General features: G+C 39.7%; 1 protein-coding gene across 3 annotated transcripts in view; it reads right to left on the bottom strand.

The window, feature by feature from the left end:
- Positions 1 to 15,415, bottom strand: part of LOC121860708 (CD109 antigen-like) — a 126,776-nt gene that overhangs the window by 43,644 nt on the left and 67,717 nt on the right. For all 3 annotated transcript variants that reach the window (XM_042358009.1, XM_042358010.1, XM_042358011.1), the window contains exons 6-14: positions 13,840 to 13,891; positions 12,831 to 12,961; positions 10,821 to 11,003; positions 9,558 to 9,694; positions 5,738 to 5,825; positions 5,011 to 5,127; positions 2,979 to 3,205; positions 1,994 to 2,113; positions 1,208 to 1,307 (exon numbers count right to left, since the gene is read on the bottom strand). In XM_042358009.1, coding sequence (XP_042213943.1) covers positions 1,208 to 1,307; positions 1,994 to 2,113; positions 2,979 to 3,205; positions 5,011 to 5,127; positions 5,738 to 5,825; positions 9,558 to 9,694; positions 10,821 to 11,003; positions 12,831 to 12,961; positions 13,840 to 13,891 — 1,155 coding nt within the window. The remainder of the gene's footprint in view (positions 1 to 1,207; positions 1,308 to 1,993; positions 2,114 to 2,978; positions 3,206 to 5,010; positions 5,128 to 5,737; positions 5,826 to 9,557; positions 9,695 to 10,820; positions 11,004 to 12,830; positions 12,962 to 13,839; positions 13,892 to 15,415) is intronic.

Below are 15,415 nucleotides of genomic sequence, written 5' to 3'. Positions count from 1 at the left end.
TCATTGGAAAACTGCTAAAAAATTAGGACTGGAAACAAATGAAAAGGGATGACACAAATAAAGCTCGACTTCCTATGTGTGTGCATGTGGGAAGGAAGCCAGTGGCCGGTGTAGGATCCCTCCATTGTTCCTGATAAATCTACCAAGGGCTATTCTGAAGCCCAGTACTGTTCTTGATTTCACAGCTTGGGCTGATAGACCTTTCCATAGGTCAATCAGCTTCTGTGTGAAAAAGTATTTCTAATGATTTTCCCAGAAATTGTACTTACTGTACCACAGTATCCTATGCCCCTATCCTAACCTGACCTAGGCCCAGGACACAAACTTCCACCTAGTTATTAGCTGCGTGCAATCCAACTTGCTATAAGCAAATACAGTACAATACTTAGTATCAACGAGTAAGTCATTTTGTTCATCTTAGACAGGTTTATCCTGATATGGTCCACTAATAGTCCTGGGGTGTAATACTGGAATTACGTTAAGAAATATATTTTTTGATCAGGATATAAGCAATAAAGCAATGCCAATTAGTCCACTTCTGAATGTATTTTACATAAATTTGTCCAGAGTGCAAAGTTATACTTTTGTCTGTTGCAATGATGTTTAATTTGAAATTGAAAGATAGGAAACCCTGTTGAGCTAAAGGAGTGCCAAGGTATTGAGAGTACAGTATTGGCAAAGTTTTAAGGAAAGTTAGGCCAAAATGGTTTGGGCATGTGGAGAGAATGGAGGAGACCAGTCGGGTCAATAAATGCATGAGTTTAAATGTGGTGGGGAGGGGAGCTAAGAATCACATGGGAGAGGTTGTGAGAAATTACCTCTAGAGATAACCACCTGACAATAGTGACTGCAAGAGACCATGCAGTTCGGAGGGCTGACATCAGGTAATCACACCTAACTCACGTAAGAGTGGAAAATACCCATTAATCAGTGAAGACGTTAACATAATGTGATAAGGGGTCTGGTGGAGGTGGGTGAAATGCATCCCCTTATTTTCCATTGAAACATATATATTTACTTATGCTTTCAATACACTATTATCCCTAATTCTTTCAGTCATCTTACATTTCTGCTGTGTTCTGATATGTACTGTAGTCCCTTGACTTTTTAAATAAAATTTTGTATTATATTTCTAAAGTAACATGTGTGTGTGTGTGTGCCTATGTGAGTGTTTTTCAAAACAAACACAAAAATTGCCATTACTGACCAGGTAGACAAATTGATGTACAGGGAAGTTACTGCGAATGTGAAATATGGCAAATTCCCCCACCTTGGCCTCATCAGTGCTCGATGTCACTTGAACATACCTGAGGGAGTAACAGTTAATTTCAGTAATTATGGGAACATCTATAATGAATGGATGGTCACGATAAAAGGTGGAACACTACTGCAGAAAGGGTTCGCATTCTATTTTGGGTGGCTATATTTTACTGATAAGAGACAACTGCTACAGTTGTTAGGAACCTGATAACCTAGTTGGGGAGGTCAGAAGATTCCTACAGCAGATGCTAAAAATTAAAGCCCTAAAATTAAGATTACCTTTAAATTCAATGATCTTATCCTCAGAAACTGCAGTAGGTACATTAGATTTGTGTTTTTGTCATATACAATAGCTCAAGGTGCCCAATTATGTGAAAAATAACCACACTTAGCAGACTGTACTTCATAAGGAGTGGTTAGTAACCATCAACCCCTTCCAGCATCTGTGGCAAACTTTTTTGGAGTGAGAATTGTGAACTCTTGGAAAAATCTGCCAGTGTGTTGTGATGGCACCGAGTGAGAGCTCATTTATGGCCAGACTTGACCAACACTGAAGCAGGTTCTGATATATTCAGGAACCAGTGCATGCCCGGTACTTGCCAACAGTGCATAACAGAGGCGTGACTGACTGCCCAAATACCTAACGAGTTGATCAGTGGTGAAGGGGATAAAAGTAAAAGCAAAAAGTGACAACTCTTTGACATGTACGTAATGAAAAAATTCTTTATTTTACCTGTTGCCCGGGTGGTAGTGGGCGTAGGCATGGGCCGTGGTGGATGCTTCAGTGTGTTCATCCTGGTACACCACGTCCACACGGAGTGTTGCTGCATCTTTGGGAATGTCTAGTTGAAACCTACAGAAAGGAGATAAGGTTAGGTAGAATAGGTTAATTAGATAGATAGAAGTACTCTGTAGTTGTTAACGTGTTCCTCTGCGGAAGCATTCATATGTGTTAAGAATTCTGAATGGACTCAAGCACATATAAACCCCAACAAGAATATCCACACGTGGGATAAACTGACAATTATATTGTTCCTAATTTAAGTACTGTGTGACTTTTCCTACCTAGAATATTTAGTGGTATATAGCTAGGTGGTCAGATTAAACAGCTAGTAAAGGTTTGTGTGAGAACTGCACCTTTAGAAATAAAAACCTTTATACAACATGATTGTTGTACACACTAGCATTATTTGTTATATTTGGCTGGTGTAAGGTCTGCTCTCTGAATTTTGGCCACCTACTTTTTTCATTGTTTTTGGCTTTAACCCTTGTTTTTTCTGTTACAGTGAGTAATAACCTGCATATGGTAAAAACTACTTTTTTTTTCCTAAATTATTAATACGGTTTAAATTTGCATAAAATTCCCCATTGCTAACAAAACTTCAGTTTCACTAAGTTATATTATGTCGTGTTCCCCAAAATGGCGCCAATCATAAAATCACGTGATGTGTGACATTATGTGCAAGTGGTCTATATTAGCAATCAATAACATCAGACTTCACTTTACGAAAGTAAAATAAAAAAGTTAGATAAGTATTGTTAAGTTAGTTCAAGGTGCCTGTATATGTACTGTACAGTAGTATAAACTATATACACCTGCAGGCTTTATTCAAATTTGATTTTCAGTTTTGGTGCAAAATTCCCTTTGTACTACAGGGTAATAAAGTCTAAAGAAATTACCAAAAATCATCTCTTGCCACTAAATCAACACCACCTACCTGTAGATGCCAGTTTCACGGTACTCAGTGAAGTACTGTTCTCTAGTGTAGTTGTGCATCAGATCTTGCACCTCCCTCTCAGCCCATGCCATCTCATTCACCCACTTCGTCTCCTGTATCTCTACAGCACCTTCTGCAGCCCACTTTCTCATCCTCATTCCATGTCTGATTGCCTGAAACGTCTCCTCCTGCAACTTACCATCAGTGGTGAGTGCTGGCACGATGATCTTAATGCAGGGGTGAAAAGAGAACACATATCAAATGATTGCTCTGGTTTCTAGGTTTTTGTTATATACATCATCGAACTTCCTCATACCTCCTTTAAATGGGAGAATTTTTATACAATGGATTAAGAAGGAAACATATGCAGATTTGCTATAAATAATAATTAATGACTCCTAGAAACTTACAGTATGCCAGAAATAAAAGAATACTGTAGTAGCTCAACAAATGGCAACATGCAACCTGTTGGGTTTACATCTCACAACAAGTAACTGGCTATTTAAAATATCACAGTGCATAGACATAAGAATTGCATTCTAATATGGGAAAAGAATCAAATGAAAGGTTAATAAAATATGCAGAACTTAAAATATCCCCCTGTTCAAATGAAATGCTGTACTGTATACGCCGTGCTGATGACACTGACAAGGGTATGACAAAGTTGGAGAATCACTATAGCGTTCACTGGAATTTTTAAATTCACCATTAAAGTGAGAAAATATAGCAACTTCAGCAAATTATTCAAGAATATCATGAGCAGAATTAATATAGTACAGTACATACATACATTACAGGATAAAGTTTACGGAGTTAAAGCGTCGGTGATACAGTAACCGTTTCAATTGGATTAAAGAACAATTGAAATGCCGACTACCTTACCATTTGCACCTATGACCACTGCATTTTGTATATAATATCGCTCATAGCACTGAAAAAGCTAACAGTATAGCATGAGGTGATAGAAATATGAGAATTAAATGTAAGCTTTCATGGCCTTCATATACAGTGGTCCCTCGGTTAACGAGCGCCTCGGTTAACGAGATTTCGGTTAACGAGTTACCTTCCATAAGATTCTTAACTTCAGTTAACGAGCAATCCCTCGATTAATGAGTTTCTTACGAGCGGACCTCAACATGTTTTCGCTTGCATTTGGCAGTCCACCAGCTGTAGTATTAGTCCGCCAATACAGTAATCGGTTCTAGGGCTTATATTCCTTACTTTTAGTAAATATCAAGAAGTTTATACACTTCAATAATTTTAAAAGTTTAATATTAAATTTTTTAGTCATTTTAACAATTATTGAACATAATTGAAGGTAAGGAAACTAGTTTTATGCGCGCCATCCAGCCTGTCAACACACCAAACAAGCGACAGTCTCTGTCTTTTCAGTGGAGGTAACATCTTGCTTGAGACTCTCTTCAACTAAATGCTTTTCTTCTGTGTTTGCAAGCAAATTATTGGTCATTTTAAAATTTATTTTACATAGTGACAATATATAATGCAGTGCAGTGTTGATTTAAAGAAAATAATCTTGAATTACACCAAGTGAACGAAAATTTTATGGGTGAAATGGTTCCACCTCAATGCCTTCTCTTCTCCCTTCTCCTCCACCCCCATTCTAATTCCCATCATCATCCTCATCATCACCCAGGAGCCTTCTACAAACACACCTCAAAGTAAGTGTACTTTTCTACCTTTTTTGTTGAATTTAGGCAATTTTTGGTGAGCTGGAACCAATTACCCAAAAACCCATTGAAACATTGGTTTCGGTTAACGAGTTTTTCGGTTAACGAGCAACCTTCTAGAACGGATTGTGCTCGTTAACCGAGGGACCACTGTAATGCAAATTAATATTATTAAGTTTTAAGCCAATTACACCAGACGCTTTCTTTCATCTCCCATTAAATTGAAAAACTGACAAGGGAATGAAGTAATTTTTACCAGGCCAGTCACAAAAATCAAGGTTTAAACAAAATATGATAATTGTGAAATTAAGCCAACATAACAGAAGGTAAATCTCAATACTAACCTGAGGGAGGGTGGAGGAGGAGCCGGAGGAAGTAGTGTAGCTGGGAGTGATGACTAGTGATGACCCCGCTAGACGTGACTTCTCCACGGGTTGCCGTTCTTCCTTTATCACTGACACCTATAAGAGGGAGGAAGGTGAGGTGGTGATGGTGTTAAGAATGAGGAGAGAGTGAGGGGTAGAGGGAGGGAAAATAGGGTAGAGCATGGGTGTATGGGTTGGGGGGGGGGGAGGGGAATAAATGAAGAGTAAGAGAGATTCTGATACACTGTACAGTATTTATTCTCATGTGTGGGGTGTCATTCCACTGCTCCATTTATTACTGTTACATAAAAATACAACCTGAAGCTATCTGTCTCATTTTGCTTTCTCTATAATTTCCCTCCATGTCAAATGATCCTTCTCTTTCATTATCTCTTTTCCATCACTATTTCCATGGTTACATTGTGCCAATGAAATCCTATCCATCACCTTATGTTACCCTAGGGTCATTCTGTTAACCTAGGGTCACTTTTGTTCACTCTTAAGGTTATCTTAGATGACCATAGGTCGCATCAGTCATCCTAGGATGAGTTTATGATGTCATCAGTCATCTGTAACCCAATAAATGCCTTTGGTCACATAATGGAGGTATACAGCCTCCTTTGAGTCCTACAACTTTACACTAGAATCACTTTTATCAGTCAGTAAGTTACCAGATGCCAGATTAGGGATGTGGAGAAGCACTTACCGCAGCACTGAAGTGCATCCCAGGCCTGAAGATGAAGGGCTCTGTGCCCACTACCGACACCACCACCCCAGGGCTCAGAATCCGCATCCTGCAGAATCAAAAACACTAATAGTAAATTATAAATTCTTGTATAGGATCACAACAAAAGAATGCCTTACTTTAATAAAGAGTTATAGTAAACAGTGATATAAACACAAACAGAATACACTGTACTGTATATATTGTACTATAGTATAATATACAGGTATATACTGAAGAATGTACCGTATTAGTCTTCACATTACAAGAAAACTATCTTGGAATGACCCTTTTCTCCATTAAAATAGTCCTAAGAATGTTGTCAGATTTTCTAACAATGTGAAGTACAGTATCTCTGCCATACTCCTGAAATAGTTGGTAAATACTAATACATTTTCCCCATCAGTCAAGTTAAAAACACTACCTCCATATAAATCCAAATAAACTTGCAAAACACTTTCTAAACCATGAAAGTTATCCCAAATCTCAAGACTAGCTGACTATACTGTAGCCTCCATTTTCTGTTTTAAACTCAGTAAGATCGACCAGGACACTAGCTATGATAGCTATGACCACTAGGCTTCTCTGTTAGAGTTTAGCCTTGAAATATTACCATCATGCACCCTAACCCAACAACTATTAACACTGTGAAAATTGTCTTAAGACTTACATGGGTAAATTCTACATCTGAAGAGCAGCCACATTAAAATAAAGTGGAACAATTGGGGATTTAAGATTTTCCAAGAAACTTATTTTAGATAACCTAAAATCTTAGGAGCTCCTCTCAACTGGTACAGTTGAGCAGTCCAAAGATCACTTGCAGGAGTTCAGCAACATAGACATTTTTCTAAATTACCATGGCATCATTCAGTGCAAAGGAATTTGAGATATAATTTGCAAGGATAAATCCCTTAATCTCATGATGATTTTTTTTTAACTTAGAGAAGTTGTAGTGGATTTCTCCCCTACAAACGCTGTTTGTCGCTGCATAGCCGACCCCACGAATTCCCCAGTGTATGCCTCGTGGTCTAGGTCAACCAGCGCCGCCCACGGAGCGGGGGTCAACTACTAAGCCACACCTACCTCCGCTATTTAAGACCTGACCTCGTGGTGATCTCTCTCTTTCTACCTCCACCAACCAGCCAGCAACACCTCCTCCTCCTCCTCCGCCTGCCTGGCGGTCCTCGCTCACGCCGGAGAGCATGGCGACCCACAAGCTGGTCCTCCTCTGAGCATCCTCACCAACCAACTCTCTTCTAGCTTCAGCCGCAGCGAGCTACACCACCTCCTCCTCCGCCTGCCTGGCGGTCCTCGCTCACGCCGGAGAGCATGGCGACCCACAAGCTGGTCCTCCTCTGAGCATCCTCACCAACCAACTCTCTTCTAGCTTCAGCCGCAGCGAGCTACACCACCTCCTCCTCCGCCTGCCTGGCGATCCTCGCTCCCGCCGGCGAGCATGGCGACCCACAAGCTGTCCTCCTCTGAGCACCCTCACCAACCAGCTCTCTCTACATCACGCTTGTAACCATGCTGCTTTCCCAGCACCAAGCTGCATTGGACATCCAATACAACATGTATACAGAGAGCACATTGTGAGTTTCCTTTCTCCAACCCATCCTGAGTGTGAACACAAACAAACCCATACCTCCACAAAGTAACTAATGAAAATGTCTTGTAACCTAAATTCTTCACGAATGTACAAGATCTTAGAATCATAAGAACATAAAAACATAAGAATGGAGGAAACTGCAGTGGGCCTATTGGCCCATACTGGGCAGTCCCGTTTACACCCAACCCCTATTGCTCATATAAGCATCCAACCTATGTTTGAAGCTATTCAGCATATTCGAGTTAATGATGATATTTGGAAACTTGTTCCATTCATCCACTACTCTGTTTCCAAACCAGTGTTTACCTATTTCACGCCTAAATCTAAATTTGTCTAATTTAAAACCATTGTTACGAGTTCGCTCCTGGTTGGATAGTTTGAGTACCTTTGTAATGTCCCCTTTGTTTAGCCCTGACTTCCACTTATACACCTCTATCAGGTCGCCCCTCGCTCTACGTCTCTCGAGGGAGTGCAAATTAAGATGCTTTAACCTGTCTCTATACTCAAGGTTCCTAATGCCCGGGATTAGTCTTGTCATTCTCCTCTGAATTCTTTCCAATGATTCTATATCCATCCTGTAATACGGTGACCAGAACTGAACTGCGTAATCCAGGTGTGGTCTCACAAGCGCAAGATACAGTTTTAGGATGACCTCGCTAGTCTTGTAACTAACACTCCTTTGTATGAACCCAAGTACTTTATTAGCCTTGTTACGAGCAAAAACACATTGTTTACTTGGCTTGAGGTTCCTACTTATCATTACTCCTAAATCTCTCTCGCAGTCGGATTTCTCTATGGCATCGTTGTTCATCTGGTATCTGGTTTCCCTGTTTACATCTCCTATACTGAGTACTTTACATTGGTCCACGTTGAATTTCATATGCCATTTTTCAGACCATTCGAAAAATTTGTTTAGATCTTCCTGTAGTTTTGCGGAGTCCTCGTCAGATTTAATAACACGTCCTATTTTAGTGTCATCAGCAAATTTACTTATGTTGCTGTCTATGCCGATATCTATGTCGTTTATGTATATAATAAATAATAATGGTCCAAGTACTGAGCCTTGGGGAACTCCACTCGTGATGTTGCTTCAATGGGACTTAGTGCCGTTAATGCTCACTCGCTGTTTCCTGTCCTGTAACAACGCCCTAATCCATTTAAGGATGTTACCTTTGATGCCATGTGCTTCTACCTTTCTAATTAGTCTTTCGTGGGGGACTCTGTCGACGGCTTTGCTAAAGTCAAGATATACCACATCATAATTGTGCCCCTCGTTCACCGATTCGAAAACTGATGAAAAGAATGTTAATAGATTAGTTAGACAAGAGCGTCCGCTTGTGAAGCCATGCTGAGAATCATTGATCAATCGGTGCTTCTCCAGGTGATTTTGTATAGAGTTTGAAATGATTGCTTCCAGTAATTTGCCTACTATTGATGTTAGACTGATTGGGCGGTAGTTAGAGGATAGTGATCTATCCCCCTTCTTGAAAATCAGTATTACATTCGCTATCCTCCAGGATTCTGGTACTACACCTGTTTTTAAGGACATGTTAAACAACTTTGCTAAGGGCATACTAAGCTCTTCCTTACATTCCTTTAATACTCTGGCAAATATCTCATCGGGACCAGGTGACTTATTAGGCTTTAGTTTGTCTATTTGCTTACTAACATCGTTACTTTTCACTACTATCTCGCTTAATTTGTTTTCTTCACTATCTCTGAATAGAGTCGGTGCCTCGGGTATCATGTTTAAATTTTCGGTGGTGAAAACTGTTGAAAAATATTTATTCAAATTACTGTATTGCTCATTTCTCCGTCGTTATCAGTGAGCTCGCCGGTATCTGACCGTATTGGTCCAATCTTTTCTCGTGTTGTGGGTTCTCTCTCTAGTGTCCTGGTGAATTCCAAAGATTATTCTCATTTACCATAAAGGTCTAGGAGACTCTTATAGTATTTCTAACACTACTCTAGAATACCAAAAGGTTCTAGGATCCACCTCATGTTCTAAGAGAATACTGTAAACAAAAATACCATAGGATACTGTACCACAAACAGCAGGTACAGATACATTCTGAAAGCAGTACATGCTCAATACTTGCCAACAGTGCATAACAGAGATATACCTGACTGCCCAGGTGGCTGGCGCACAGATCTGTGGTGAAGAGGATAAAAAAGAAAAGAAAAAGTACCCACCTAGAGTGTCCCTCAGCCTTGATCTTGGTAAAGATGTCGTAGAAATCGCACTCCACCTTCACCTCAGCACCCTCAAGCTGCTGCACGTACTCCAGCAATGACGCCATCGGGAAGGAGAAATCCACCATCACATCTACCTGCAGTCGTTAAGGCTATGACGAAAAGGAGTGGGGAAGTGACGAGTGGTGTGAGAAGAGACGTGTGGTGTGGAAAACGACAACTGTGGTGAAGAAAGTGTTGATTGTGGAGAGAAAATTGACAACACAGATGAAAGAAGTGAGGTTTATGACAACAAACATTGACTGTAGTGATCCCCAGACTTTTTTTTGTAAATTACATAAAATAGTTAAAAATAGCAATGTAAATTTTGTAACCTGATGCCTTCCACCAGAGAATTCATATACCGGTAGTGTTATGCACCATGCTTTCAAGTCTATATCTAAAACGACCCTACATACTGATAGCTGGACTGACTAATTAATCTTATTAGCCTTCGTTTCACTTCTCCGCTACAACTATAGTGTCCTAAAAAGGGAGACTTAAAGCAAGAGAGGCCGAAAGCCATTAGCTTGTAGTGGATTTCTCCCCTACAAACGCTGTTTGTCGCTGAGTAGCCGACCCCGCGAATTCCACAATGTGTGCCTCGTGGTCTAGGTCAACCAGCGCCGCCCACGGAGCGGAGGTCAACTATCTGCCCAAGCCGACCTCCGCTACAAAAGACCTGACCTCGTGGTGACCTCTCTCTTTTCTACCTACACCAACCAGCATGCAACACCTCCTCCTCCGCCGCTGCCTGGCGGCCCTCCCTCCCGCCGGCGAGCATGGCGACCCACAAGCTGTCCTCCTCTGAGCACCCTCACCAACCAGCTCTCTCTACATCACGCTTGTAACCACGCTGCCACTTCCCAGCACCAAGCTGCATTGTACATCCAATACAACATGTATACAGAGAGCACATTGTGAGTTTCCTTTCTCCATCCCATCCTGAGTGTGAACCAAACATCCCATACCCCACAAGCTCACACTAGATGTGGATGCATCTTACTTATATCTAGACCATGTGCAATCCCTGAAATTCAATTGCCCTCCATTATTCGCTTGGAGTAGATGTTCCCAGCTGTAGCGCTTGCATTTGGAAGTTCAGTGCTCTACATATGCCCTGAATCAACTCGGTAAGTCTCTAAAAAAAAAAAATTACTTGAGAAATTTTTCTATCCAAGAGATCTGGAAACAGTAACAATCTAATGTGGGGAATCAGCTCACATGATTGTAGAAGATGGATGAGACGCGGCTGAAATCTGAGTCTGGCAACGTCCAGGGCTGCTTTACGTAGAGGGTTAGGGAGGCATTACCATAGATTGGCTTGTCGGTCAAGTAACTCCCAGTCAAGGTGCCTTGGATCTCCTCGTCATCTGACAGGCCATAAAAGGGCATCTCCACAAACACCTGGAAGAAATAAAGTATTGATCACAAACATACATGTTATAGAAAGAGTTACACGATTTATATTTCACTTAAAAGTCCATAAAAGATGTAACTATAATGCTGAAACATTCAAGATCCATTGAGAGTGATGTTGAAAGCTTCAACTGTATTTAATTTTAGTAAAAACTGTACTAATGACATTGTAATGACCACGGTCATACACGTCAGTTAACGTAAAATCAGACGATTCATATTACGCTCAATAGCCCACAAAACATGTAGCTGTGCTTTCTTATTAGAGTTCCCCATCTGAGGAGTCCGTTTTCTCATCGCTTCAGGATGCCTGAGTCCTCCGTTTTCTCTCAATCTTAGAATGTACCCGAGACTTCATTATTCCTTAGTATGACAGAATTTGAAATTGCAACTGTGGTTGCAATTGGTGAGGCAACCTAGATATGTCTGTTTACAGTTGGAACATTCAAGATCCATTGTGAGTGATGTTGAAAGCTTCAACTGTCGTTATTGTTAGTGAAACTTGTCAAGTAAGTGAGTGTCGAGTTTGCCAGCTAGAGTGGCATATCTTATGTCGTCCGTGGGAACATCCTGAATTTCCTATCGCTACTGAAGTTATATTATGTTGTCGCCCAAACATCAGGGAATCTGATGTTTGAAGTTTATTTAGTGTCAGTTGCCTATTTTAGAAAGTCATTAATCTACTGAACAGTTCCTGTCAGACTCAAAATTCTCCAAGACTTAACGGCTGTTCTGACCTGGGATGTGGTCTGCGGTCAGGCGAGTAGAGTTGCTTGTGCACATATAACTCCATCTCACCTCTTTCCTGACAACTCAATCTCTGATTAGATCATAAAGATAGACGTGGAAAATTAACCTGACCTGACTCTGACAGTCACAGCTAGGTGTCCAGCGACCACTTTGAATAGGAGGTCTATTGTTAGTAAGATTAGTCTTTCTGGAGCCGATATGCCCTCAGGCGCGCATATATACGAATGCACGAGGGAAAATCACACTCTGGTGATTTCTCCTTGACGCATCTCCAGGTATGTGTGATTGTTTCTCGCCGTCATGTTAATTCAGTTTAACTTAGCCGATTTTTCTGAATATCAGTGTTCATATTTTAACGTAGTAATATTCTGTGTCAAATAAGTCGAGTAACATAGATATCATCTGTACCGTTACCAGACATATGTTTTGTATAGTTGAAGTTAGACATTCACACTCTTGTGATTTCTCCTTGACGCATCTCCAGACGCTGTTTGTGCGTTGGCAATACTACTGAGGTTCGGGAGCCGCCCATGGGCAAGATGGCTCTCGAAGGATGTCTTTAAGGTGGCGAGATTAGAATCCCAGGGCGAGAGTCCTCGGCAGGCGCCATGGCCGACACACTGCCACGAGTCAACCCTCCTAACGCTAACGGAGATAGTATAAAAAGGCTGGTCACAAAGTTGGAGGTAAAGTCAATTAGGTTCACTGACGTTAATATTGGTCAGATGGTGATGAAGTCAGAAAGTCAGATCCATGAAAATGAGGTCGTATATCAGGTCCATCTACTGCTCGTAAGGTAAGATAAATAAATTTCAGGAGGTAAGGTTAGTTGGGTGATGATAAGGCCTTTAAGTGTTTGGAAATATGGTCAGTTTGTTGGCAATAAGTTTGTATACTAAAGGTGTGGCTATTTAGACCACTTAATGATAAGGTTGGTTGGAAAGGTGCTAGTCAGTGACTTACAACAACATAGGAACAATAAATGCTTGGTATTATCAGAGATACAGTGATGTAAAGAGAGGATGGCACTTGATACTAAGGTGAGTGAGTCATAGCAGTATTTACCTCATAAAGTGGGTCATAGATCTTGTGGACAAGGAAGCGCGTCTCTTGATGTTGGCTGCCGGCAGACACCCTCACTCTCCACCATCCAGCCTGTGGCAGCTCCGGCAGCTGGTACTTCACAGACACCACTCCTGACGGCCGCATGTCACCATTAGTGTGTATGAAAAATGCTTTGATTTCCTTAAAGAGGATATTTCCAGTATAACTTTGCATGAAAAATTACTACATTTCTTTGAACAGAAAAGGGCCTAAAATTTTTGCATAATAAGTACAGGTATCCCCTTATTTATGATAGGGTTGCATTTCTGAAAACCCTAATGTAAACTGAATTAAAGTAAATCATGAGCCTTTACACATGGATTTCAATGGGATACATTCCTGGCCTGTCCGACACTGTACAATATTTCTATAAAATTTGTTTGCTTGCGTTCATGTAAAAATTCCGTTAATTTCCTTAGACAAGGGTACACCAGATTTAAATATGATAACTTGAAAGTTTTTGTAAAAAAAAAAAAAAAAAATTATATATATATATATATATATATATATATATATATATATATATATATATATATATATATATATATATATATACTGTTTATATATATACATATATATATATACATATATATACATATATATATACATGTATATATATATACGTATATATATATATATATATATATATATATATATATATATATATATATATATATATATATATATATTATATATATATATACATATATATATATATATATATATATATATATATATATATATATATATATATATATATATATATATATGTATATATATACTGTATATATATACATGAATCTTTACAGTTGACATGAGCTCGCTTTTTTAATAAGATGATACTGCCTTGTGGAAATCCCTTATCCTGCAGGCAACAACTAATATTTCTATACTGATGATTTTCATTTATAAGAATGTATGGATAAAACAATTAATGTACAGTAAATGAAAACAGTAACAAATGACTTACCAACATGCGGCATCCTCGACATCCACCGCTTGATTATGTTACCTTGTGGGTCCTGTGGAGAATAGTCGGAATATTGTACAGTCCCTCATAACTGTGTGTGTGTGTGAGAGAGAGAGAGAGAGAGAGAGCATCCAAATTAAAAAAAAAAGACGCGAGTGTGAAAAAGTTGCCATAACACTATATTACACAACTGTACAGTACATAAATACAGCCAGTTACTTTATAATGGTGTGAGCTGACAAGTATTTGGCTATACTGTACAGTTAACAGATTCCTATACATTTGCTGATCATACCACATATCCACCATAAGTCTACTATTATTAAAATTATCATAACTATATATTCATTACTCATATTAAAATATAACATTAAGAGACAAGAGAAACAGTCATTTCAATAAGCAAACAGGGAAAAGGCTTAAACAGAACATGTGATAAATAGATTGGTCAAGAGACAAAAATTTTGAGACAACCCCTGCTCTTCTAGCAAACATTTCTTATAGTTTCATAAAATAAATCTTTCAGTCTTAGATAAATGAATCAGAACAACGCACCTTTTCGTTTCAAACAAAAAACCCTAAATTTTCAGATGAAGCAACCAATTACACTAGCGAAAATACTTTATACTTTACGACATATATTAGATTCATGTATTACTGCCTCTTTCAAAGAAAAAGGGTACACAGTAAGGTACAACATTTCTAATATATAACACAATAAATCACAATCCGCAAGAGACAGGTTTGAGGAGGCTCCGACTAAGGCGCTGAAGGTGACCCTGATACCCGTAGTTATCATTAATTATGAAGCGAGGTTGTTGTGTGGGAGGTGCTGCCTCAAATTAGTGGGGGGGGGGGCATTACTACAGGAGGAGGGAAATGGAAAGGGGTGGTATAGGGGAAAAGGGTGGTGCAGGAGTGGTAATGAAGAGACGAATCGAAGGGTAGGGGAACCATGGTGGAGAAGAAAGAGAGGGAGGAGACATGGGTCATACGTAAGAAGGGGAGGAACAATAATGGTGAGTGGGAGAGGGAGGGGAGGTAAGGGAGGAGAAGGTTAGAGGTAGCCAGTGGGTAGTGAGGGTCGATACTGGTCGAGCAGGTGGTGGTGATGTTGTTGTTGTTGTTGTGGCAGTGTACATACCTTTAAAAATTACATATCGGAGGGTTGTGGTGTGTCGTTGACTCACATCACTAGAAGGGTAAGCCTACGCCACTGATGAGCATGACAGTGTTGTTAGCTCACACGTACTGGTTGAGTTTGATGTATCGGTAGTTTACAACGCTGGAGGAGTTTAGTGTGTTATAAGCTCACTAAATCAGAGGAGTTTAGTGTATCATAAATTAACACTACTGCAGAAAGTTACTGTGTCATAAACTCAACTTTTTTTTTCCGAGACTTCCCAAGACGACTAATTTAACAGGCTGATCAGACACTGCCTTGACCGTCAGTCGGACAGGCCACACCACAACGAACGATATACTTTATTTAATAACAATGTTGACAATGATAATTTGCAAAGATCAAAATATGTGACATTTTGCTTCTGTATTAAGATATATAATTAAAACTGGT

Source organism: Homarus americanus, unplaced genomic scaffold (assembly GCF_018991925.1).
Source record: "Homarus americanus isolate GMGI-L3 unplaced genomic scaffold, GMGI_Hamer_2.0 scaffold23617, whole genome shotgun sequence".
Taxonomy (NCBI): Eukaryota; Metazoa; Arthropoda; class Malacostraca; order Decapoda; family Nephropidae; genus Homarus; species Homarus americanus.
This window is presented reverse-complemented; position numbering and strand designations above follow the sequence as displayed.